Source organism: Liolophura sinensis, chromosome 12 (assembly GCF_032854445.1).
Source record: "Liolophura sinensis isolate JHLJ2023 chromosome 12, CUHK_Ljap_v2, whole genome shotgun sequence".
Lineage (NCBI taxonomy): Eukaryota > Metazoa > Mollusca > Polyplacophora > Chitonida > Chitonidae > Liolophura > Liolophura sinensis.
Window position 1 is genome coordinate 19,553,996 of NC_088306.1, and position 27,533 is coordinate 19,581,528.

General features: G+C 39.6%; 1 protein-coding gene across 1 annotated transcript; it reads right to left on the minus strand.

Moving 5' to 3' along the window:
* Positions 1–337: 337 nt before the first annotated feature.
* On the minus strand, positions 338–16,309 carry LOC135479032 (tetraspanin-7-like). Its single transcript, XM_064758739.1, has 7 exons — positions 16,145–16,309; positions 6,444–6,632; positions 5,818–5,892; positions 4,504–4,605; positions 2,920–3,096; positions 1,975–2,058; positions 338–650 (listed from the first exon to the last, which is right to left on the minus strand). The coding sequence occupies exons 1-7, from the start codon at positions 16,235–16,237 to the stop codon at positions 579–581; spliced, it is 792 nt and encodes a 263-aa protein (XP_064614809.1). The 5' UTR covers positions 16,238–16,309; the 3' UTR covers positions 338–578.
* Between the last annotated feature and the right edge of the window lie 11,224 nt (positions 16,310–27,533).

The window sequence follows — 27,533 nt, forward strand, 5'->3', positions numbered from 1 at the left end:
TACTGCCAATAAACATATCTTCAAAAATAAATATTCAAAAGACCATGACTGCTGTTTTTGATTTTTAAGTGAAATAAATTTAAGACAAACAAACCACATGGCTCAATTTTTTTGGTAAAGTACGCATCAAAATGCTTTAGAGAGCACTTAAAAAGTCAGTTTTTTGATTATTAAACAAACAGTGGGGCAGTAGCATTATAGACACCTGTAACAGTGATATATGTAGCATTAAATACTGGAAAAATGGGAGAAAAATGGTCCCACACGGACATATAAATATACAAGTATAATCAGAAATGTTAGTCTACAATTAAAATAACCATATATATATATATATATATATATATACATATAATAACAAACATTGAATTACTATTTCAGAAACATTAAGTGAGAAATTAAACACAAACATTACTCAGAAAAGTTGCATGCCTTATTAGGTATATTATAGAGTACTTGTCAACTGTTAATTGTAAGTTTCACCGCCTAACAAGAGGGACTACATTTAATGCCACAAGTGATACATAAAAACACTAAATGTAGCATAATACGATGTAAGGGACCACCTCTGAATTCCACTAAGCCACCTGCTCATACTTGGACTTGTTGATGCTCTTGGCCAGACAGCACGCAATGATTGCCCCAAAAACCTGCAAGTTGAACAAGCGTATGATTCACTGGGAAAGTCTGACGGGACAAGTTAACAAAGAATACAAAGACGCTTCAAAAAAAATGTGACATAGAAATAACACTGCATGATATTCTTTTTCACATAAACGTACCCGGATTCTTTTCAACCTTTTCAACTGCCTCTGCAACTAATACTTGAAACATTCTTAGAGAACTCTGGGGTGTAGAGAACTAATTTGCACAGCTTCATATTAAAATGAAAAAAACCCCCACTTTATTGGTTGAAAATTTACAGTTGCTACAATGTTTAGCTTTGATGAGAAGGTCTATTCTGTAAGACGGGTCAGAAGTCAGAGGTCACGTGACCGCTCTTTCGTGTCTCTTTAAAATAAAATGGCTGCCCAATGTCAAAGATTTGGGGAAGAGGTCACTTTGAGTCACTTCACAAGCGACCAGTAATGCCTAGTTGTACAACATAACGTGACGAGAGCTCTGCAGAAATACTCAGACTATCTGGAAAGCTGAAAAACATACCAATCCAATGGAGACAAGATTGCTGAGAGCGATTCAAAACTTGCATTTTCCTATACAATAAAGTTGGGAGGAAAGTTTTCTTCAACCAAGCCGTTTGTTACTCAGGAGATCACCTGGTCTCTAGCTTCTGATCCGCCTTTACGAATGGGAGGGTGGCGTTGTTGTTGATATTGTTGTTTTCATTGATGCTGGTGATGGAATCATTCTGATTCTTGTTTTGTGGGGTGCATTAGCATCTTCCTATACAATAACGTTGGGAGGACCATTTTCTTCACCCACACTGTTTGTTACTAAGGAGATCACATGGTCTCTAGCTTCTGATCCGCCTTTACGAATGGGACGGTGGCGTTGATGTTGGGGACGGAATTCTTCTCATTCTTGTTTTGTGGGGTGCAGTTTTAAAGTAAGCAGGCAATGCAGCCTTTGACCAAAGGTCAGTTACTTTTTTTTTTTGCTATTTATTTATTTGAGTTGGGAAGAAAGGTCACACTCAAAAATGTTTCACTTTTACATGAGGAAACCACCCTCCCTTCAATGTGTACACATAGCTTAAAAACCTGCCATATCACACAAAACTGTGAATCAGTCAGAGCTGGATTTGAACCCATAACCTCATTGATCAAGGCCTAGGGAACTTTCAACCGAAGCCATTTGTTCACTCAAGCAAGCTACATTTTACTAAGGTGATCTTCAATGAGATATGACTAGATATGAATGATTGAAGCTTTGCATGCACAATAGGTGACTGAATTGCAATAAGCACCTCTTTCTACAATGGACGTTAGATGCCTGAAATATCTGATGCTTTACCTGGAAGAAGGAGACTCCCAGAGCTATTCCCCCGATCAAAGCCAAGTTACCGTTCATGAATTCCACCACAAGCGTGTGACAGCCCTGTCAACAGAAAAACACGGAATTCTCCCATGAATAGTAATTAATCGATCCTTGGCACTGTCTCCTTGGCACTGCCTCCAACTTTTGGCACTGTCTCCAACTTCAGCCACATGTACATGTACAGTGCTGTATCGGTTATTTGTACTAAAGTCGCTCATCACGAGTTCTGCAAAGTTAGCCCTCAGAGGTGAGTACCTCCATCATGCTTTAATTACAGGTATCACTTCCAACGTAATTTTTCATGAAAAAATTTCCTGGAGAGTGCATTTCATTTCACTCATTTCACCTAAAAATTGCTCTTATCATGCTTATCGTACCCCGATCGTACCCTGATCATACCCCGGACTTGACTGATGGAAGTCTAATCCAGCTGTCGCTTTATAAATACAGAAGAATTGTCAGCTGCATTTACTTCCCACAGGGTGCTACTTTTATCCTGGCTCTGTCCAATTTCCTCCATTTATAAACATCTATGAATTCTTCTTGTGCACTATGTTTTGAGATTGGTTCAAATGCTGGCTTTTGTTTTTTTATTTATTAGATTAACTGCATACTCAAGAATATTTCACTTCTACAACAGCTACCAGCATTATGGTGGGAGGAAACTGGGCATATCTTATAGTGCAGCCTCACTGGAATGCCATGCCTATGACACCCACCCAGTTACAATGTACACTGTACTGACACCCTAGTACTTGGCCTCTTCATGCACTGAGAACCCAGTGAATGAATAACAAGATTGCAAACTTTCATGCAGTTCTGTAAGAACTGATGTAAGACTGAATTCCTGTCTACCACATTTGATAAGAATCATCCTTTAATATGGCAAATCATGGAGTGTAAAGAGAGCTAGATACTCACAGTTTCATACACATCCAGCTCAGTTCTGTTACCAGCTTTAGCAGGCAGGTTCGTGTTCTTGCAGACGTCCTCATTAACCCTGCAGCAGCTCTTGGGCACAGAGTTACCTTTCCCTGCCTTCCTAGACCAAGGGGAGGTAAACCAGTCCTCATAGCTGCTGATGCCACAGCAGTGCAACTGTAAAAGACATGACACATTAAATGAATGACTGATTGGTTATTGTTTTAACAGCATACTCCAGAATTTTACTCCAGATCTATTGAGCAGCCTGACTCATTAAGGTATGATGAATTTTTGACTCTGAGTCTGGCTCAGAGAACCCTGGCACATTTAAAAAGACATGATGAATCTTTGACTCTGATAATCTGCTTAGAGAACCCTGGCACATTTAATAAGGCATGATGAATCTTTGACTCTGATAGTCTGCTCAGAGAGCCCTGGCACATTTAATAAGGCATGATGAATCTTTGACTCTGATAATCTGCTCAGAGAACCCTGGCACATTTAATAAGACATGATGAATCTTTGACTCTGATAGTCTGCTCAGAGAACCCTGGCACATTTAATAAGACATGATGAATCTTTGACTCTTGATAGTCTGCTCAGAGAACCCTGGCACATTTAAAAAGACATGATGAATCTTTGACTCTGATAGTCTGCTCAGAGAACCCTGGCACATTTAATAAGACATGATGAATCTTTGACTCTGATAGTCTGCTCAGAGAACCCTGGCACATTTAAAAAGACATGATGAATCTTTGACTCTGATAGTCTGCTCAGAGAACCCTGGCACATTTAATAAGGCATGATGAATCTTTGACTCTGATAGTCTGCTCAGAGAACCCTGGCACATTTAATAAGACATGATGAATCTTTGATAATCTGCTCAGAGAACCCTGGCACATTTAATAAGACATGATGAATCTTTGACTCTGATAGTCAGCTCAGAGAACCCTCGCACATTTAATAAGGCATGATGAATCTTTGACTCTGATAGTCTGCTCAGAGAACCCTGGCACATTTAATAAGACATGATGAATCTTTGATAATCTGCTCAGAGAACCCTGGCACATTTAATAAGGTATGATGAATCTTTGACTCTGATAGTCTGCTCAGAGAACCCTGGCACATTTAATAAGACATGATGAATCTTTGATAATCTGCTCAGAGAACCCTGGCACATTTAATAAGGCATGATGAATCTTTGACTCTGATAATCTGCTCAGAGAGCCCTGGCACATTTAATAAGACATGATGAATCTTTGACTCTGATAATCTGCTCAGAGAACCCTGGCACTTTTAATAAGACATGAAGAATCTTTGACTCTGATAGTCTGCTCAGAGAACCCTGGCACATTTAATAAGACATGAAGAATCTTTGACTCTGATAGACTGCTTTGTTCCACAGTAGTCCACAATGTAAAAGATGGAGATGAAGCCAGCATGAGCTGGATTTGAACTCACAGGGAATGCATGTTACTCATTTGTACGCATACATAGACATAATACAGCCAATCTGAAGATGGATTTTTAAAAATTTTATCTAAAGGATAAAATAAACCTTTCAGTTCTACAAGTACTCACAGCTCTCTGTAGTCCATCCACAGCCTCAGATTTGGTGGCAAACTTCGGGTTACCGTACTTCTCCAGGGCCTTGTTCAGTCCATCCTGGAAGCCCTTCTCCAGCTGTCAGGGAAGAGATGAAAAAACACCAATGCAAAAGTTCAAGCTACTACTGTACATGCACATGTAAGTACACATTAATATTACAAACTATGTAAATGAATACACAAACAAAACAAATATTTCATACATGTACACACACTGTTCTAAAAAATATACATGAACATGTAAATGTAAGTACACATTACAATACATTGTTTACATGAATACACATTATTACACATTGTTTACATGAATACACATGAAGTACACATTATATACATGTACATACACTGTTGTACAAAGAATACATGTATATGTAAAAACTTTGTAAGTTCTGTTTAGATACTGAAACATATAAAATATTCATGTTAATAAATAAAATAACAAATTAAACACATAAATACATATGAAAGTGAGTATTAAACACATGATATGCATTGTGTGGAGTAGAGGGTGTATATGTGCTTACAGGTATTTAGAAATTAAGATAATTTTTTAAATTACATGTATGTACTGAATACTAAATTATGAAAGCAAGGTTCTAAATTATGATAGCAAGGTTCTAAATTATGAAGGCAAGGTTCTAAATTATGAAAGCAAGATTCTAAATTATGACAGCAAGGTTCTAAATTATGACAGCAAGGTTCTAAATCCCAGCTACATTGAGAATAATTAATCCTAATTAACATTAGATGGATGGATTAGATTAGACATTAGATGGATGCTTAAGAAGACTGCTTGTGCAATGCTGGTGGGACACTCAGCCTCCTCCAACCCTCCCCCCCTCCCACCCCCACCTCCAGGTCACTACCCATGTGCGGCTGAAATCGCATGGGGAAAGGACAGAAGCTTAAAAGTCTCAAGTCTTAGAAAATTGTTGCTTTCCTTTGGCATATATGTATGTATGATTGGGCATGGACATCATATGACGACGAGGAGTCATCAGGTGTTTGTACATATAACGCGCCTTCTTGTGTACATGTTGCACAAACGCTGAAGTGCTGAAGTATCATAATGAAGACACCAGACATGACACCTCACCCAGACACACTATACTGACACCGGGCCAACTAGTCCTGTTTCCTTGCTCCAACCTCTTAGTGCAGAGTCTAAGTGCTGAGCGCCAGGTCAAGCAGCAACAAGTACCATTTTTACAGCTTTGGTATGACCCAATCCAGGTTTGATCTCAGTCTCTTAGACTTCAAGGCAGATATTCTGACCATTAAAGCTTACCTTGCCCTTGTACACAAATCCGGACACACCAGCACTGAGTTCTGCCACAAACACAATCATCAGGAATCCTGCATACTGTAACAAAACACAAACAATTCATAGCATTGTAATGTCATTTATGATATTAAATATGCTCATAAATAACACAAAGACACTTCGGAACAACACCCCACCCCCCGACCCCCCCAAAATTTTTTATTAAATTCATAAGGACAAAAATATTTCAAAATGTAGAAACAAGCTAAATTATTCTTTAAACTTTCACTTGTTAACCAATACTCTTCCTCAATAAAACGAATTTTTCAAATTAAAAGAAGGTTTCAATTAAATCTAGTTCAATTTATTCACTTCACCACTTACCCTTTTTTTTATACATATTTAAGGCCATCTTTCTTTGAATATAAAAAGAAATATACATGTGTATCTTTGAAATATTTAAACCCAATACATTTCATTCGGTTTTTTGCCCATTCAACGTGAACCCTTAATCCCTTTGTTTTATTTAACTTAATCTTTATTACATAAGTACGTTTAAGTAACGCTTACATTGCCTCCATTTCATCCTCAACAGTTTCTCTTCCACAGTTACAATCCAACATGTCAAAAGGGAGAAGTTCTAAACTCACCATGTAGAGAAGACAAGCATTGCCCTTTGCAGTACAGCAGCATCCCAGTGAGCCAACGACGACAATGACTGCTCCCACCCCAATCAGGACATAAGGGGCCTCCTTGTAGTAGTCCTCTGACAGTTCCATGTACATGTACAGCTGAACCTTTGTCCATATCCCCAGCGCCAGGATGGCAATACCTGTGATCTGTAGGATAAAACAGTTGGAATTATCTCCCCTTACCTCAACTAGTTAATCAGAAAACCTTACAAAAAATGACTGACTGCAATTTAATGCATTAATCATTCGCAGTACATTTCAACTAAATTGGGGCAACAACATACTAGAAACAGGCCCAAAATCAACAAAAGAAAAAAAGAAAAGCACCCCCCCAAAAGAACACTCCAAAAAAGATTGCCTTTCAAACCAATCAAGTTAAAGAAAATCAAAGAAGTCAAAATTTGAAAACCACACAGACATGTGTATGTCTCACAGTCACTTTTGACTTCATTGTGCTGTACAGTTTTCCATCTACTTCACAGTTAAGTTCAATATGTTTATTTATTTATCTGATTGGTGTTTTACGCCATACTCAAGAATATTTCACTTATACGACGGCGGCCAGCATTATGGTATGACGAAACCAGGCAGTGCCCGGGAGAAACCCACGACCATCCACAGGCTGCTGACAGACCTTCCCACTTACGGCCCAGTTAAGTTCACATTGTGATACGTTTATATTAACATGACACTTGTTCAGAGTTTACTGTGATAAGTCCTGAAGGCTTCAAAAGTAAGACTTTAGACCAAAATTTACTTTTCAGCTTTAATCCAAACTGGCTTTCTGGAATCACTAGCGCTCATAAAAGTATCAAAAATTAGAACCTTAAAGCTAAGAAAAACAAGGTTCTGCAAGCATTATAATATGTTCATTGAACATAACTGAACAAACCTCCAAAAAGGGGCCCTCCCAGAATTTAAAGAAAAAGAGTTAGTGGGTGCTTGGGGCTTAACGTCGTACTTAACAATTTTTCAGTTACATGATGACGAAGGAATCCTTTGAGTTGCAGGATGGATTTCCACCGGTAATTTATCTAGTGCTGCTTCACTGAGACCACTTAACGAAGGCAAGTAAGTCGCCCTGTCCGAGCCATTATACTGATACGGGTCAAACAGTCATGGCACTATCCCTTTAATGCTGAAAGCCTAGCGAGGAAGTAACAACTTTCTCTTTAAAGGTCTTAGGTGTGACTCAACCCAGGATAGACCCTGAATCTACTGCTCCCGGAGGATACTCTACCAACTGAGCTATCGGAGCCAGTTAAAGGAAAAAGAAAAAAATTCCCAACCAACTAACCCAGGAAAAGCCGGATTTGAACCACAAGCCTCAATGTTCACATGCCAATGAAGGTACAGCATTTTCACAAGTTTTAGCATTGATTCTGATTTATTTGCCCGTATTATATGCCCACGAAGAGTTCTTTGTAAAGTTTGATTAATTTCTCATCAGACAAATTGAAGTGTTGGCATTCAAAGTATAATTTCAGGGCTTCCATGCACTTCTAAAAGTGCACTTTTACACGCCAAACAAATTCAGTAGTATAAGTTTTACATGTAATGATGTATAGGAACACTGTTTCAATGAGTGTGGGGGCCTCCGTGGCTCAGTCGGTTAGCGCGCTAGCGCAGCGTAGTGACCCAGAAGCCTCTCACCAATGCGGTCGCTGTGAGTTCAAGACCAGCTCATGCTGGCTTCCTCTCCGGCCGTATGTGGGAAGGTCTGCCAGCAACCTGCGGATTGTCGTGGGTTTCCGCCGGGCTCTGCCCGGTTTCCACCCACCATAATGCTGGCCGCCGTCGTATAAGTGAAATATTCTTGAGTACGGCGTAAAACACCAATCAAAAAAAAAAAAAAAAAAAAAAAAAAAAAAAATCAATGAGTGTGGTTTATTTATTTATTGGATTGGTGTTTTACCCTATATTCAAGAATATTTCGCTTTATGACGATGACCAGCATTACAGTGCGAGGAAACTGGGCAGAGCCTCACAGAGAACCCACAACCATCTGCAGGTTGCTGACTGACCATCCTACGTACAGCCCGAGAGAAAGTCGGCATGAGCTGGGCCTGAACTCACAGCGACCGCACTGGTGAGAGGCTCCTGGGTCATTACGTGGCACTGGCATGCTAACTACACGTAGCTCGGCCACAGAGGCCTCAGATGGGTTTGACATGGCTCCTACACGTAGATGCATATGATACATACACACATGTATATAAATCATTGTGCATCATATAAAGATAAAATGAAATGTAACATTGACCATTGGAATTGAAGGTTCTAAAACTGATGACAAAGATGACCAGCACTAAGGCTTAGTTGCAGCAATCTGATCACCCAGCTTCCCCAGCTTTTCACACCACAGATGAATAATTATTATACTGTATTTTGAAGACAGCCCCCAACATCCGCTGCCAACCATTACATCTAGATAATGAGATACATTTACATGTAATATGTATATATCATAGATTTAGCAGCTTAACCACCTGCCAGAGCCAGCTGGCTGCCATGATGTGACTAACAGACTACTGTACCGTAAACTACCTGATTCTTCATGTCCTCACAATCATGATGTTGCCAGTGCAGTAAACCAGGCTGACGATTCTCAAAAAACCCTCACTAATCCATATCCGCAGTTATATAATTTGGTGCAATTTAGTCCCTATTTTTATTATTTGATCATAATTGTGAAACATAAAAAAAAAGAAGAAAAAAAAATCATAATAAAAATCTACAAGGCAAACAGCAATGAGTAGTGAGCATTACTACCACCTCAGCAATAAACACAATCGAGCAGAAATTTTGCAACCACTGTCTGGTGTGGTTTCCTAAAATGCCCAATTCAAGTTAATTGCACAGTAGGTTTATGTGTACACTGGACAAGGCATTGCTTATGCATTTACAACTTCTTGCTTTATTGTCATGACGTTTCGAATGAATGAATGAATGATTATGGCTTAACGCCACATCGGCAATATTTCAGCCATATCGTGGCGATCACGACGTTTCGATGCAGATACTCGCATCATTATCAACTGAATGACATCATAACATAAAGTGCTTAAAGACTGAAACCCAACCTGAACAGAGATCAAGACGTCTAATCCTTCAAACCGACCAGGAACCCTGCCGAGCCTAACTAGTACACTCCCCCTTACCACACCCTACCGAGCCTTAGCCAGTAGGACTTACCCCTTAATCCCCATCAATCCTCTGAGCACTACTTCTTTAGATAACTCTACTGTTCCTTACCTGTTGATACCTGTAGCTCTACATGTTATATTTAAGCACTGAAGTCATTCACTTGTCCACTGTTCTTCCCTGCCAACTTCTAAATGCCATTTAAACAAGAGATTGAGGAGTTTCAGGATTTTTTTTTTTCTGGTTATATTATGAATTATAAAATTCAAAAAAGTGAACTTTGCTAGGCTGTGTTTTGAAAGAATTCCATTATACTTATCTTTAACCTTACAACTGATAAAACTGCACTGACATGAATGTATGTGTTGAAATAGACACACCTGCCATCAACCAAAATGGACAATGGTCAATATTTACATCACACGGCTAAAACCCAAAATGATGTTTAACACAAACCATCAAACAACTAAAAAAGTACATACAGTACAAATTTAGGACTGTCACGGCTAAGAGAAGAAGTCAACAGTTTTCGGTGATGATGGAAAGACACAAGGAATCTTCTAGGCAATTGAGTGAAATCAAACAGCATTCAAATTCCGTTCCATGCTTGCTGACAAGTTATAATTGATATAATCAAAATACGTGTACATATCTCAGTTGTGCATTGATTGCAAGTGTCCATATACCCAATGTGGCGATCTACTTCAACACAATGAATAAATGGCTCCTAGCCCCCAGTTAAGTGAAATTAGTGCCACCATGGGTGACAACGGGTAGGGTAATACGCTGAGAAAATACAGTATAATAATTATTCATCTGTGGTGTGAAAAGCTGGGGATGCTGGGTGATCAGATTGCTGCAACTAAGCCTTAGTGCTGGTCATCTTTGTCATCAGTTTTAGAACCTTCAGTTCCAGTGGTCAAGGTTACATTTCATTTTATCTTTATATGATGCACAATGATTTTTGTGCTGTTTAGGGGAGAGCTAGCGACACCCGTTAACATTGCTGGTTCACAGAATGACATGAAGAAAGTCATGACTCAGTTCTGCTTGTTGTCACTTTCCCTATTCACATCATTCCGAGATTCTGATCAACTTGTACACAGGAGCACAGTAGAACCGACAGATGGCACAGCATGGCTCTGGAGACCTCTGTGTGATCAACCTTTCTAGATTCCTTATACACAGCAGTTGCTCAGTGGCATGACAGAACCAGTTATGAACAGGTTTATACAAGAGATCATACATATTCCAATGACAGGAAGGCCACCCCGTGGGGAATCATGCTGCTGACCATAGGCCATCTTAAAGTTATACATGAGGGGATTAAAGTATTAAGATTTATAGTGAGTGAGTGCTTGGGGATTAACATCGTACTTAACAATTTTTCAGTCAATTTTTTCGACGAAGGAATCCTTAGAGTGCATGTAATGTGCCTCCTTGTTGCAGGACGGATTTCCACCGCTCTTCTATCTAGTGCTGCTTCACTGGGACGCCTTACCGCAGGCAAGTAAGCTGACCCACTCATGCCATTATACTGATATGGGTCAACCAGTCATTGCACTATTCCCTTCATGCTTAACGCCAAGCGAGGAAGTTACAACTTCCTCTTTTATGGTCTTAGGTGTGACTCGACCTAGGATTGACCCCGAAGCAGACGCTCTACCAACTGTGCTATCGGGGTCAGTTTAAGATTTGTAATGTATACAGCTAATAGTATTGGATCTATTTACAGCATGGGACTAGGTTCAACCTATCGGTGAAAACAGACACAATTACGAAGCAGAGTGGACAAGCCATATACAGAGGGTAATTCACAATAAATAGAACTACACCTAAAGAGAGTTTCCCATGAACAAAGATCAAGATTTTCAGGAAACTTTATCACGAGACAGCATTCTTGTGAGAAGTTATGTATGTATGTAGGAAATGATTTATGTTCTCAATTTATAACACAAACTAATTCACACACTGATATTTATACCCTTAATTAATTCTAAGAAATCCAGCTTCTGCTGGGTTCCTCACCGGCCTTACAGTAGAATCTCTGGCAGCAACCTGCGGATGGTCACGGGTTTCCCCCGCGCTCTGCCTGGTTTCCTCCTACCATAATGCTGGCCGTCGTCGTATATAAGTAAAATATTCTTGGGTATGGCATAAAACACCAATCAAATATATAAATATATAAAAAAAATAAATTTGCAGAAAGATTTAGAGGATTTACGGTACCAAATAATACAATAGTATTAAAGCGACCTGTAGGCTATCACTCGAAAACTGCAAAACAAGGTAAATATAATGTCTATGTTTACACCTGACAAAAGCCGCAGCTCCTTCTCAATACAAGCACAGTTTTGTCATCACCTGACAACTTCAACAGACCTCTCAGACCATATTCAGGCTGAGAAAGGCTGCATTCAACATCTTCGCATTTGATGGATTTTTGCTAACGTCATATTGTGATTTCATTTCAGTATCTCTTATAATATCCAAGTGATAATAAATTAATACAAGCAGAGTATAAAAGAAAACATGGTTGCAAAAGCAGAGTGAAATCATGAAATTGTTTTGTCATGTCTTTACTATTTCTTTATTTACTTATCAGATTTGGGATTTACTGACATACTCACTTATATGAAGGTGCTCAGTGTTACGGGCAGAGGCAGTTGGAAATTCCCAGCATAAACCACCGACCTTGGCAATTTACAGACAAACTTTCTCAATTTCCCACAGAAAAAATCCCCAATGACCTACCCAAATTTTTTTTCTCTTTTAGTAAAATCAGTACTTAACAAATGAATATTTTAAAAAAAATTTTTTTCTTCATTGACAGCTGGGCATAGTCGGGATATACTTTTCCAAATGTGGAATGTAAATTAATTAATTGATTAGCTTGAATATTAAACTAAACATTGAATCAAGCCTTCTAAAGAAATTTCTTCAATACTCTCCAGAATATCAATTTCTAAATACCCTTTATGTATAAAATTTATTCTTCAGAACACAAAATTAAGACATAAAAAATTAACCAGCCTACCTACGTTTTATGTTGTTGTGAATGCAATATTCTTGCTACCACGCAGCCACATTAAATGTGTATTCACTTCTCATATATTAATGAACTGGAGGTGTATGTCATACCCAAGAATATATCAATAATACAACAGCTTAGCACGCATTCGGGTGGGAGGAAACCAAGCTGAGCAGGTTGCTGACAGACATTCCCATGTGTGACTGGAAGAGGCAGCCAGTATGAGCTGGACTTAAACTCACAGCATTCGTGCTGGTGAGATGCTCCTGGTTCCTTGTGTTGCAGCAATTCAGTGTTGTCTCCGAAATTAAATGAAAAATGTACATAAATGGCATTGGAAGTTGCTTTTTCATATGTGAAAAGCTTGAGGTATTTGAGTGCATGTATTTTTCTTTCCAAGTAGAAGAAAAAGAAGGCCTTATTGCTAAAGTGATACATTTGAATTCATTGGCTTTGTCATTATGATGCAACAAACAGATGCAACAAGTACATTCACTTGGCAGGGGGAAACCCATGACCATCCACAGGTTGCTGGCAGACCTTCCCACTTACGGCCGGAGAGGAAGCCAGCATGGGCTGGACTTGAACTCACAGCGACCGCATTGGTGAGAGGCTTCTGGGTCATTATGCTGCGCTAGCGCGCTAACCAAATGAGCCACGGAGGCCCCTGATTGATTATACTTGAGTGTGTAGACCCTGCAATGTTTTGTTTGCCTGCATACCGCAGCATTTTAATACTGTATGAGAGAGCTATTGTAAATGATTCCATCTGTAAAGGCAATGTTTTTCTGGCCTGCATTCAAGCTGGGAATAACCAGTGAATAAAAGCATAATTATTGCAATCAATTTACTTTGAAAAGCTTAATTTATTACATCATATAAATCATAAAAAAAAACTAAAGTAACATTTTGTCCTGCAGGTAGGTTGATATATGACTGTATTTAGTTTCCAGCTTGTTCATTACATTTATTCCCATGGAAACCATACACAGTGCTTGCATAATTTAAGTAATGTATTAATGGACATGTGAATGTAGACACATGTTCACGTAGCTGCTGGATTATAGCTGAGTCTATCTGACATTGATTTTCATATCACTGGGAATTGTATGTTGGTACAAATACCTGCGGCCAGTATAAACAGGCGCAAAAGTATGCATAATTTAAGTAATGTATTAAAGAACAGGTGAATGTAGACACATGTTCATGTAGCTGTTGAATTATAGTTGTGTCTATCTGACACTGATTTTCACATCGCTGGGGATTTTATGTTGGTACAAATACCTGCGGCCAAGTGAACAAGATGCTTGTGTCAGACAGGTGTTACGTAAACAAAGCCATGCACTATATAACATATGTTATACCCTACTTCCTCAACCATTCCGCATATGAAAAAGCAACTTTCAGTTAGATTTATGCACCTTTTTAATCTGCCTTCAGAGACAAAACTGCATTGGTTGGGTTAACCAATTTCAGGGCTGATAAAGGTATAATTTTTATCAGTCAGAATATGCTTGAATAAAAGACCTTGCAAACATGCGAAAAGGTTAAAGAATTACAGTGCCTGAATTCATTTGCATGTAGGCCTATTTCTTTTACTAGTTACATGGTAATTTAGTGACAGGATACGCAAATATATGGTGTCAGTAATCCTCATATTACTCATGTTACCGACACCATATATTTCTGCATCCTACCACTGAGCCACAATGTTACGAATATATCCTGCAAAAACCCATCAGTTCAGTGGAAAAGACAGATGTGTAGGTGAATCGCTTCAGCGATGTGACCACTGTATTCACAACTCAGCAAAGGGAGATAACCTACTCAGCAGACACATTTGATGTCGTCTGCAGGATTCGAGAATATATCTGTACCCCACGTGACGGTTGTTGTCCGATGAAAAGCAAAGTATGATACGGGATAAATCATTTTATCTGTGCTCAAATTGCACCAGAAAGAATCTGACTTCACGCCATAACAGGACCAGGGAGAGCAGGATTTCGTGACCTCACTTGATTAACTGTTGCATGAATGGCATGAATTACTTTTTGACATTTTTCAAGTAAAGAGGCTCGTTTATGTATATTAATTTTTAAGTCACTGAACACGAATTTCTATCAGTGACATCAGGTGCCAACCCCTTCATGACGACAACAAACTAGATGTAAATACAGGCTTAGCCCTCAATCTGCTGTTCTCCATTCCAACGCTTTATTGGACAGTATATATTAACACCCTATCTACGTCAATGACCTGCACAGGCTCTTATAGCTCATTAACTGTTGTAGATAACTGTTATCATGAACTGATAAAGCCTTATTATCTTTTAGGGAAAGGTTACTTGCGCTACAACACATTAGCTGGGACATGCCATGAACCAAATACAATACAACTGTCAACGTACATAAAATGTTAATTTCATAAATCCATGCATGAAGAGAGACTGTGACTGGTAATAATTTTTTGAATCAAACCACATGTGAGATATGGTCCTTGGCTGCCAGTACAATAACCATCTGCAGAAACCCTTTCAATTAATGCAAGGCTTTGAAAATTCAAGACAATTGATTTTCTCCCATTAATGCCAACGTTAAATTACAGCCATATGCCTACTTCTGATTCTGCAAGGAGTGACTAATGCAACAGCACTCTGAATCTTAACTTTTGTGATCGAGAGCCTCATCTGTCTATGTAGTCCCAATATTCTGACTAAAACTTGCAGCAGAAGTGTGGAGACTCTTGAGTTCCTCAAAATAGCGTTGACAACAGACAAACAAGGGAGACATTAGGCTGTAGACGAGCAGAGAAAAACTATGCGTGTTTGAACGTAGCTAAAACAAGAGGATAAGGTGGGTAATTTAGCGTCAGCAACATTGTTAGGAAACTTTTTTCGAAAGGATCGATTTCTGACTCTAACTCTGCAGCATGCCGTTAGCCCTGCCACAATATCTGCTGCCAACTTTAGTCAGAATATTCTGACTACAGAAGAAGAAAAATTTTCGCTTTTCATTACTGTGGTCTCGGTACATTTTTATACGATACTGTCACATTAAGGATAACATAGTGACATTTTCTTCCCCCCACCCAACAAAAGAAAAAAAAATGAAGCAAGAACTTCCAATGCTAGGGCGGGAGATGGGGTGGGGACCGGTTGTGTGAGGCCAAGTGATTGGAAAAAATGAAGTCAAGTGTGATTCCTTTTTTTTTTTTAAAAATTATATACCGGTACTATCAAACAGATGGAGACTTTATTTCCTTTCGGAATAAAACAGAGTATGCTTCGCGAAATCCTGTAGATTGACTCTCAATAAAATTAACGATAACTCAATAACACCTATATCATACCGGCTATTGCTTGATGCCACATTATAAAAAAAGCGGAAATAATAATTTTTCATTCCCTCGGTATAAATTGAAGCCCAGAATGTAAGCGGGGGCGGTGTTGTTGTTGTAACGTTCGGGCACCTGCGAACAGACTTACCCAAAATATGATGTTGAAAACCATTAGAATCGTCTTCATGCAGGTCGCAAAAGGCGCCGAGGCCATAGCTGACTGGACTTGACCCTTCGTCATCTTTGTTATGGTACTGACACACAAACAAAATTAGTCAACGACAAAATTCCGTCTTCTTCTCCGTTTCCACTGGCAGTGTGCAAAACGTCAACCAACCTCGATTTGGAATCTTCGACACGATTCTGGAGGGGGTTTATCGGGGACCGTATCAAATATACAGATATCATTATATAGGCACTAATCCTTGCAGTCACTCATATGTGCAGTCATGGATGTTTATATCCATGATGTAATGAACTGTGTGCGGGTAATGCAATTAAACGGTGAGAGTAGACCATTAAGTAATCCCTGTTAGATGGGTACTACGTGCATGCCCCAGAATTTTGACAGTGTGATGATATCGGCTGGATACGCTAAGCCTATATCTAGTGACAGGCTGTAATTTGCACAATGCCAAGCCCAGCTCCCCCCCCCCCCCGCACCTCTATCGTCGTTGTCAGTGATAGACCGTCGTATTACTTTGGAATACATGTAAGGCCAGGCCTATTTTCATGAATAAGCCTATGTCAGACATAAACCCCAAATCGAATAAACAGGGCCTAAGTACACCTATACCAGTTTATTACTAAGAAGAGGAGGGAGGGGTGTGTGGGAGCTGGTCTAAAAACAAATCATTTTCACCGCGACTGTTTTGATCGCATTTATAACCGAGGGATATTCAGATTCGTAGGCCTATGTTGTTGTTTTTTGTTTTTTTTTTGATTTGCTGTTACTGTTTCAGGTTGCACTTAATGCCGTTAGGCCTATATTTAGAAAAACGAACACGACTGCAAGCTACATGCATGGGTCTATGTAAGGACGTACGTTCCCTGTAAAGAAGGTTATCCAGGGTCAATGCTTAATTCATTTCTGTACTTCCGAAAGCTTCAAAATGCGATCACAAACATGATAAATCAGTTTTTTTTAGCACACTGAGTTTTTGAGCAAATTTTATACTTGCATTATCAAAGAAAAACTATTGCATGTTTTCAATATTTTTAAATTACATGTTTAAAAAATGCTGGCAAGAAAATCCCCTGCAATAGATAGCGCATCTATTCGCTGATACATGGCCGTGATGGTAGGTTGTATATAGGCCTAGATATTGATTGATTTATTTATTTGATTGGTGTTTTACGCCGCACTGAAGAATATTCTCAGATACTGGACCCTCACTTCTACATATCATACGTACAAAGAGAGATTTTTAAGCTAAGAGGCTAAATTAGAATCAAAAAGTCCATATTTTGAGCCACATTAATTGGTTCTTCTTATACCTGTCATGTTGATATGGCCGAATAGCATATAGCATGCTTTCTCTTGGGCGGAGGACTGAGAAAGACAAATTGGCTGAACCTGGTTTTGAACCCTATATGCATGTAGCCATCTCATCTCCTAACAGTGAACTGAAATGCCTCTGCACTTATAATGAATGAATGAATGATTATGGTGTAACGTCACATCAGTAATATATCAGCCATATCGTGGCGAAAACAAGTTGACAAGCGATGAATGGCTTTCGATATGGCAAAAAAACGAAACAAAATCTATAAATATCTATACAAATATCTTGTATAGAATTTGTGGCAGAAGTGTTATGTAATTAACCACGTAAATTGCAATGATTAACAAAAGTAGATCAAATGATCTGGTTGATGGGTACGACATACATGCGGATTTACAACATTACTGTGACCCAGCGCATGCCTGACTGCGTGTATGCTGTAAATATACACTCACACAGCCTACATGTTCCACACTGAACTCGTTCTACCTTTATACAAAAGCCTTTGTACACTTGTATTCGTATATACAAGTCTTCAACCACAGATGGGTTTCTTGTATCAGAGGTAAGTCTGTTTTATATACACAGCTAAGGGCTCAAGTCCAACACTGTAGTTTTTCACCATTATTTTTTCCACGTTCGGTCAATAACCACACTTCTCTCGCGCATATTTCTATTTGTACAGTAAACCCACATAGGCTGAACCCTGATACTTTTCAAATACTGACACGAAATGAGATGTACTTTTTTTATAGTTTAAATACACACATATATAGGGCATAGTTTGCTTCGGATTGATAGCTCGATTAGTTGGTGAGTTAATCCATGGATCAATCGATTGATTGATTGGGCCTTGACGTAACAACCATGGCGATACAATACCCACAGCATAGATCACCATGGAAGATACGTGCACTTAGCACGTTACACGCGCTTTGTGAAACGTGACACTGGCCCGGGGACCACAAAGCGATCTTAGAGAGTTAAGTCAGAATTTCAGTCATTAAACTCGGTGCGTTCCTTTCGGTTATTTTGGTTGACATTTGTTTTACATTGACTTAGCCATGCAGTATTGACATTATCAACAATAAATTGACCTTGTCACAAAAGAAATAACAATTTTAATAGGATTTGAAATGTTGACTTCAGTCTAAGATTGCTTCGTAATCCTGGGGCCTGGTGATTAACGCCGTACTCAAGAATATTTCACTGATACGACGGAGGTAAGTTGGAGACTAGAGTGGCCGGAGAAAACCTCCGGCCTTTTGCAAGTAAATGACGAACTTCCTGGCATGACTTCCTGTCAACATTTCAAATGGGCTGCAACCGCATTAGTGAGGATTATAGTATTACAAACGAAGAAACGATGGCACGAAGCGATCGTACGATGCTATCATCGTGTCATCGCTTCGTGCTATTGTGTCATGGCTTGGCATCGTCGTGCCCTCGCTTCATGCCATCGCCAGGCGTTATGATGATGCCTTATCGGGCTTCCATAGGTAAGAGGTATATGAGAAACATATGGAGCCATAAAAGTGACATGGTAAAATTTTTGGAAGAGAAAATAAAATTTTTAGAAGAGAAAAAAATTTTTTTTTTAAACCCCGACTTCAAAAGTCCCTGCCCCGACTTAATTGGCCACTCACAGGTCTTTCGCCATCCAACAGCCAGTATGGCAGCCACTGACGAGCATCTCTCAATGATACATGTAACTACATATTTTGACTAGGGTCTTATCATAAGATAAATAACTTGTATTTTAAATCAGGATCAAGGAATGATGGCCTACGCAGGTCAATTCCGGTTTGGTTAAAAACACGTATTCTCAACTGCCACACTGCAGTGCTTGTGAACTTCATGTACGACTGTGCCTGACGGGCATGACTAGGTCTACGCCGAAAACAGTGACGCACTGAAAGAATAAAAGAGAACACCACTTTAGGCGACTTGTTTTAGGCGAGCAATGCATTTTCCTACATCAACAAGGCAGCTTGTTAATAAACAGGTTTCAAAGAGACACATATGAACTAAATAAAAATAAAATACAAGATACAGTGTTTAGCCCCGCCCCCGTACAGCCTAGATGAGTTTTTTCAATCTCAACTGCAACAGCTATATGTGAGACACTATTTCAAATACATGTACTTGATCCAGCCAGGGTGGAATTCAGGCATTCTATACATACATTGGGACCAAAGGCCTTAACTTTATGTCATATACATGCCTTAGGACGGCGGTGCTACGTTTGAATCTTATCATATTACGTGGTTGAATGTTTACTCTATTAATACTGTTACCAGATTGTTGGTGGTTAAACTTATGAATCGTGTTCGCGCTCTTCGTCGTCTAAAACAACATTTTGGGACTGAGAAAGTATAATTTGCCTGCGGCAAAAGTTAACTTGCAAAAGCATAATGGCACTGACGATCAGACAGTAGCCCCCTATATATAGATGATTATAGCTTAACCCTCGTGATTGGTCAATTATGTCGGGGCCCCGACTTCAAAAGTCTTTTCCAAAAAATTTTCTCTTCCAATTTTTTTTTCACCATGTCACTTTTACGGCTCCGTAGAAAACTGCATTCATTTGTGAAGTTGTCATTTATATGCAACAGAGTTCACGTCATTATAAAGTACTGAATAAGCCTGAAGGATGTAGTGTGGGAAGCTTGTGTGGTAAGTGTAGCACCGATTCACTGACTACCGCACGGCATACTGACGCATGTCCCAGGTATGGAGTGGTGTGTTGGGATTATAATGTTTGTACGATAAACCAAACACAGGGGTCTACTAGCACACTGGTCTTTTGTACACTGAATATAGGTATAGGCAGCTGATCGAGTCATGCATTACCAGTTGATCGCTACAGTTGAGAAACGAGGTGTTGCGAGCCAGTAGGGCCTACTGTGTATAATCTTACATAGTTTCATGCAAAGTATACCAGATTACGAGAGTAGGCCGATTGGGGAAGAGTGAGAAGCCAGATGTGAGAAGTCAGCTCCATTCACGCACAGTATATGCGATTATACAATTATATAAGTGCTGTAAAAGTGAGAGAAGCCAGGTTTGACAAGCCAGGTACTTTTGTATATATATCTCGATTCACGAACAGATATATATATATATATATATATATATATATATATATATATATATATATATATATGTGTGTGTGTGTGTGTGTGTGTGTGTGTGTGTGTGTGTGTGTGTGTGTGAGAGAGAGAGAGAGAGAGATTATACGAGTGCCGTAAAAGATTGTGAAGTCAGATTTGACAAGTCAGCGGTACTTTCTGCCTGTATAATATAGTCTTGAATAAAGGATTCACGCATGGTATACAGGGTTACGGGCGCTGTGAACGTTTGAAGGGCCTGATCTGAACAACTGTACAACCTTGGTATGTGTAATAAGAGGGCGACGTGAACGTTTGAAGGGCCTGATCTGAACAACCGTACAACCCTGATATGGATAATAAGAAGGAGGCTACCACCACCGACACAGGCTGGGCTTGGGTCGTCGCTATAGGTAAGTACGCATGCGTTTGGGTGGATGTGGATATTTGGTTGGCATTCAAGTCTGGAATATTAATATTATTGGAATATTAAAATTATTGGAATATTAAGTTTTCGACGATATCAAATGCTGGAATATTCATTAAAATCACGGTAGATTCCATCTACGGTTTCCTGCTTGACAACTGTTATTATAAATGATTATCTGCATGGCAAGCGTTTTTATATATCGTTTCCTACACAACAGCTGTTTTTATGTATGGTTTCTCTGTGTACGGCTATATATAGCTTTTTGCATTGCATTTGTTTGATTTTCTTGCATGACAACCGTTTGTGAGTATGGTTTCTTGCATGACAACCGTTTGTGAGTATGGTGTCTTCTTATGACAACCGTTTGTGAGTATGGTGTCTTTTTATGACAACCGTTTGTGAATATGGTGTCTTGCATGACAGCTGTTTGTGAGTATGGTGCCTTCTTATGACAACCGTTTGTGAGTATGGTGTCTTTTTATGACAACCGTTTGTGAATATGGTGTCTTCTTATGACAACTGTTTGTGAGTATGGTTTCTTGCATGACAACCGTTTGTGAGTATGGCGTCTTCTTATGACAACTGTTTGTGAATATGGTGTCTTGCATGACAACTGTTTGTGAGTATGGTTTCTTGCGTAACAACCGTTTGTAAGTATGGTGTCTTCTTATGACAACCGTTTGTGAATATGGTGTCTTGCATGACAACTGTTTGTGAGTATGGTTTCTTGCATGACAGCTGTTTGTGAGTATGATTTCTTGCATGACAACCGTTTGTGAGTATGGTGTCTTCTTATGACAACCGTTTGCGAATATGGTGTCTTGCATGACAATCGTTTGTGAGTATGGTGTCTTGCAGCTATTTTTAAGTGTGTTTTCCTGAATGACAAATGTTTTTGCTTGTATTTTCATCCATCACAAATGTTTCTCTGTGTGTTTTCTTGCATATCAAATGTTTCTGAGTACGGTTTCTTGCATGACAACTGTTTGTGAGTATGGTATCTTGCTTGACAACTATTTGTTAGTTTGGTTTCTGGTCACTTTTCTGTGTATGTTTTCCTGCATTGCAAATGTTTCTGTGTGTGTTTTCCTGCATGGTAAATGTTTCTGTGTATGTTGTCCTGCATGGCAAGAGTTTTTGTGTGTGTTTTCCAGTTTGGCAAATATGGCAAATGTTTCTCTGTGTGTTTTCCAGTATGGCAAATATGGCAAATGTTTCTCTGTGTGTTTTCATGTATGACAAGTGTTTCTCTGTGTGTAATCCTGCATTGCAAGTGTTTCTGTGTGTGTAATCCTGCATGGCAAGTGTTGCTGTGTGTGTAATCCTGCATGGCAAGTGTTGCTGTGTGTGTAATCCTGCAGGGCAAGTGTTGCTGTGTGTGTAATCCTGCATGGCAACGTTACTGTTTGTGAGCATGATTTCTTGCAACTCTTTCTTTGTATATTTTCCTCATGGTAAATATTTCTATACACAGTATCCTGCATCGAAACGCAAACAGTTCAGCTTCCACCTTTTTGCTGCTAGTCATGTAATACTTGATAAGTGATGGAATGAAATACGTTAAAGCAAAAGGCAACGAAAGATGAATATCTGGCCTCTCAAGCAGGTACGCCTTCAGGGATCCAAATGACAACACATTATATTTTGTTCTTTTTTGACAAATACTGTTATTTAAATTCCATCCGTGCTAATCAGAAATTCTAGCCCCGTATACTGAGGTCTCCGTTTTGGAAAGTCATGTGACCGGACAGATCATTTTGTCCAATGAAAATATTCGTTCAGCAGTAAAATTGGTTCAGGTGTTGGTTAGAATTATGTTGTGTAGACTTCAGATAAAGAGAATACATGTGTATCAAGTAGAAATAGAGGTTGAAACAGAGTGTTTGTGCTTTCTGATATCACTTCCTGCCTTATCACGTTGACCCCAGTGATCTCGGCGTTGTTCAAGATTTCTGTACAGAATTCTATAGTGGCGTCTTTTTATTTATTTATTTGATTGTTTTTTTTTACGTCGTACCCAAGAATATTTTACTTATGTGACGACGACCAGCAGTAAGATGAGATGAATCAAGTGACCGTAGCTGGAAAAAATCCCGTAGAAATAGAATTGATTGAATGTATCTGAGAGATGAAATCTCCTCGGCCTGACAGAAGAAGTACGACAAGTTCTGTTTTGGATTGACGGCTGCAGGTTATTTTCCCGTGATCCAGGTATCTCTAAACCTGTACGTTGTGCTGTTTGTGTGATTTGTGGTTCGCGCAAGGTGCCGCAGACTGAGCGGTCATCGTCTGATTTTTACTGTTTTTTTGTTTTGCTCGCAACCCAGCTGATACGGATCTGTTCCAAACAGTTAAACTTTTTGCTGTTTCTGTTACTTTTTGCAGGTCATATGTTGCACATCCATTTCATACTGAACTTTTGTACTTTTTCTGTGTTTTTTTTAGTAGTCCATGTAAATAGTACAGTTTTTTTTTTGTTAATTTGATTGATTGATCAAGAATGTTTCACTTACACGACGGCGGCTAGCGTTACGGTGGGAGGAAACCAGGCAGAGCCCGGATGAATGGTACAACTGTGTTGTAATCTGGAAAACTGCTTTTTTATGATTTTTTGGTGCTGCCAACAGTCACTGTGAACTGCTCTGTTATTTTCTGTGTTGCTTGTACCGCCAATAGTCATCACTGTGAACTGTTCTGTTCTTTGCTGTTTATGTGTTGCTTGTGCCGCCAACAGCCATCACTGTGAACTGTTCTGTTCTTTGCTGTGTATGTGTTGTCTAATGCATCCAACAGACATCACCCTGGACTGTTCACTTCCTTTGCTGTTTCTGCCGCCAACAGTCATCATCGTGAACTGTTCTATCCTTAAAAATTGCTGTTTCTGTATTATTTGTGTCGCTAACAGTCATCGCTGTGAACGGCTCTGTTCTTTGTTGTTTATGTGTTGTCTCCTGCAGCCAACAGTCATCACTGTGAACGGTTCTGTGCTTTGCTGTTTATGTGTTGTCTCCTGCAGCCAACAGTCATCACTGTGAACTGTTCTCTCCCTTTGCAGTTTCTTTGTTGTATGTTGTTAACTGTGAAACTGCTGTTTTTTTTATTTTTTTTTTGTGCTGCCAACAGTCATCACTGTGAACTCCTCTATTATTTTCTGTTTATGTGTTGCTTTTGCCGCCAATAGTCACTACTGTGAACGTTTCTAATCTTTGCTATTTCTGTGTTGATTTGGTCCGCCAACAATCATCACCGGGAACTGTTCTATTCTTTAAAATTACTGTTTTTGTGTTGTTTGTGCTGCCAACAGTCATCTCTCTGAACTGTTCTATTCTTTTCTGTTTCTTTGTTGTTTGTGCCGCCAACAGTTACCAATGTGCACTGTTCTATTCTTTGCTCTCTCTGTGTTGATTTGTGCCGCCAACACACATTACTGTGAAGTGTTCGATTCTCTGCTGTTTCTGTGTTGCTTGTGCCGCCAACAATCATCAGTGTGAACTGTTCTATTCTTTGTCCTTTCTGTGTTGCCTCTTGGAGTTAACAGACATCACCCTGAACTGTTCACTTCCTTTGCTGTTTCTGTGTTTTCTTCTGCAGTAAACAAACATCACCCTGAACTGTTCACTTCCTTTTGCTGTTTCTGTGTTATTTTTTGCAACCAACATCATCACTGTGAACTGTTCTATTCTTTGTGTTGATTTGTGCCGCCAACGGTCATCACCATGAACCATACAATTCTTTACTGTTTATGTGTTGTCTTATGCAGCCAACAGTCATCATTGTGCACTATTCAGTTCCTTTGCTGTTTCTGTGTCACCAAGACATATCACCGTGACTGAACTGTGCAGTTCTTTCCTGTTTCTGAGCTGCTTTGCACAGACGTAACTGCACCATAAACTGTGAATTCTTCTGTTCTTTGCTGTTTCTATGTTCTGCCAGCCAAGTTAACACAGTCCTGTGCCATAAACAGTGAACTCTTCTATTGTTTGCTGTTTCTGTGTTTTAGCAGCCCAGTTAACACAGTCCTGTTCCATAGTGAACTGTTCTTCTGCAGCAAGGTAGCGATGCAGGAAGGTAGCGACATAGTTAGGCAGCGAAGCGCGGGAGGGAGGAAGCGAAGCGAGGTAGCGAAGCGAGGCAGAGAGGTAGCGTAGCGAGGCAGAGAGGTAGAGTAGCGATGTGGCGAGTTGAGTGGTTTCACATCCTCGCTATCTCGTTACCTAGTTACCTAACTTCGCTAAATCGTTGCCTAGCTTCGCTATATTGTTGTCTCGCCCTGTATATTATAAAGATCGAGTTAGCTAGATGTCCGCTATCGACTTCCATACTGAACCCTCGCATGCACTAAAAAAATTAATCTGTTATTTTTAATAGAAAGTCGGTGGTATGAGTGATGTTAAAATGTATTCTGCTTTTGGAGCAGATTATTCTGTTATATATAACACACATATTCTGTTCAAGCATCGCTAACATCGCTCAGACAACGTACTTTCTATTAAACAGATTAATTTTTTCAGTGTAATTTCATTACCAAGCCTTCGCTTATTGGAAATGCTTCCGCTTCTCCTGAGAATTTACCTCCGTCGTTACACAGTATCTGATGAAATTGATGGTGTCACCCTCTGTTACCTTATAGGTGTCAGTGTCAGCTTCATGATCACGGCCGGGTTCGTCCGAGGATTCGGTGTCTTCTATGCGGCTCTTGTCGACGAGTTCGGCAGCTCGGCCTCCGTTACGTCACTGATTCAAGGCTTCCGATTCTGCGCGCTATGCATCTCTGGTAACTAGATTTCTACATTGTGGTGGATCACAGTCAAATTTACATGATCACGTCTTTTAAACCCCACATCTTCAAAGCTTCTCCTCGTCGTCAAATGACTGGAATATTGTTAAGTACGACGCTACACCCCAAGCGTTCATTCATTCAAAACCACTCCAATCCAGGCTTTCAGAAAGAAATGTCTGGACAGACTTTGGCGACACTATGCCCTCGACGATGCTTGTGTGGCCGTAGGCACATACAGTGTAATATTCAATGAGTGAGTGAGTGAGTGAGTGCTTGGGTTTTAACGCCATACTTAACAATTTTTCAGTCATATGACGACGAAGGAATCATTAGAGTGCACGTAATGTGACTCCTTGTTACAGGGCGGATTTCCACCGCTCTTTTATCTAGTGCGGCTTCATTAAGACGGCTTACCGAAGGCAAGTAAGGCGCCCTAACGGAGCCATTATACTGATACGGGTCAAACAGTCGTTGCACTCTCTTTGCACTTTTTGCTGAACGCCAAGCGAGGAAGTTACAACTTCTTCTTTTAAGGCGTTAGGTGTGACCACCCAGGATTGACCCTGGATCTATCGCCCCGTTCTTCAGTACATTAGATTAAAACAGTCAAATGGATAGCCCTAATCAATATTTGTTTATTTATTTGATAGGTGTTTTACGCCATACTCAAGAATATTGCCTTAATCAATAAAAATACAGTCTTGCATTATATCTTTTACTTGCATAATATTGTCATTTTCTGACCACCCTCTTTGTTCCAGCTCCGATCATAAGCGGACTGACGGAGAGGTTTACTGAAAGAGCTGTGTTGTTTTTCGGTGCTGCCATTTTCTCTCTCGGCCTGATTCTCTCCTACTTCGCCCCAAATCTAGAGTTTAACGTTCTGACACTGGGCGCCATGACAGGTGGGTTTTCGTGAACGACGTCATGATAAAAGGTGTCTAAAAATCTCTTGTTGGACTGCAGGTTTGCGTCAGCGTAACTTTGCAGGTTTTTTTGCTGATTCTTGTTTTTGAGCTGTAGGCCATGTTCTTGTCACTAAATGTTTATCTTATCCGGCTGATGGATGTAATTTGTATAATTTCACACTCATGCACTCCGGTTGGTCATCATACCTACAGTGGAGATCACCTCATCGGCGGAATCATCACTGTAGGGAATTTATACGTCGAAACAGACATTCGTATACCAGCCGTCAAACAATTAGGACATTCCAGGTCAATAATCGCAAGTCCAATTTCCAAAACGACGTTAAACACAAATTATTAACAAGGTACTGAGAAAGTATATAAAGCACTGAAAATAGGACGGAATTACACAGAGAAGCGGTCAACAGGTTTCATTGACGTAGGAAAGACGCAAGGTATGTTCTAGGCGACCGAATGAAATCAGTATTCAATTTGTGTACCATGCTAGAATATCAGTTGTCGATAACAAAATATGTATCTCAGTTGCGCTTTGATTTGCAACCGTTTATATATCTTACGTCTAATTCAACAAGATGAATAGACAGCCCATTGTCATCAACATGACAAAACAGAGGACGACAGACAGCTTTCTAAAAGTTTTAGAAAATTAGAAATGAATCTGCGATTTCTTTAACATAAACTTAACAATCCTTTTGTCTTTGCTACTGCACAGGGGTTGGGATGGCCGCCATTTTGACACCTGGTCAAATAGCTGTGGGAAAATACTTCGACAAGTACAGGTCT

Excerpts from the sequence above, each read along its gene's own strand:
- LOC135479032 (XM_064758739.1), bottom strand. The coding sequence starts at position 16,237 with ATGACGAAGGGTCAAGTCCAGTCAGCTATGGCCTCGGCGCCTTTTGCG. Across the intron at positions 4,606-5,817 it reads GATTTGTGTACAAGGGCAAG|CTGGAGAAGGGCTTCCAGGA; the intron begins GTAAGCTTTAAT and ends CTTCCCTGACAG. Across the intron at positions 3,097-4,503 it reads TGGATGGACTACAGAGAGCT|TTGCACTGCTGTGGCATCAG; the intron begins GTGAGTACTTGT and ends TGTCTTTTACAG.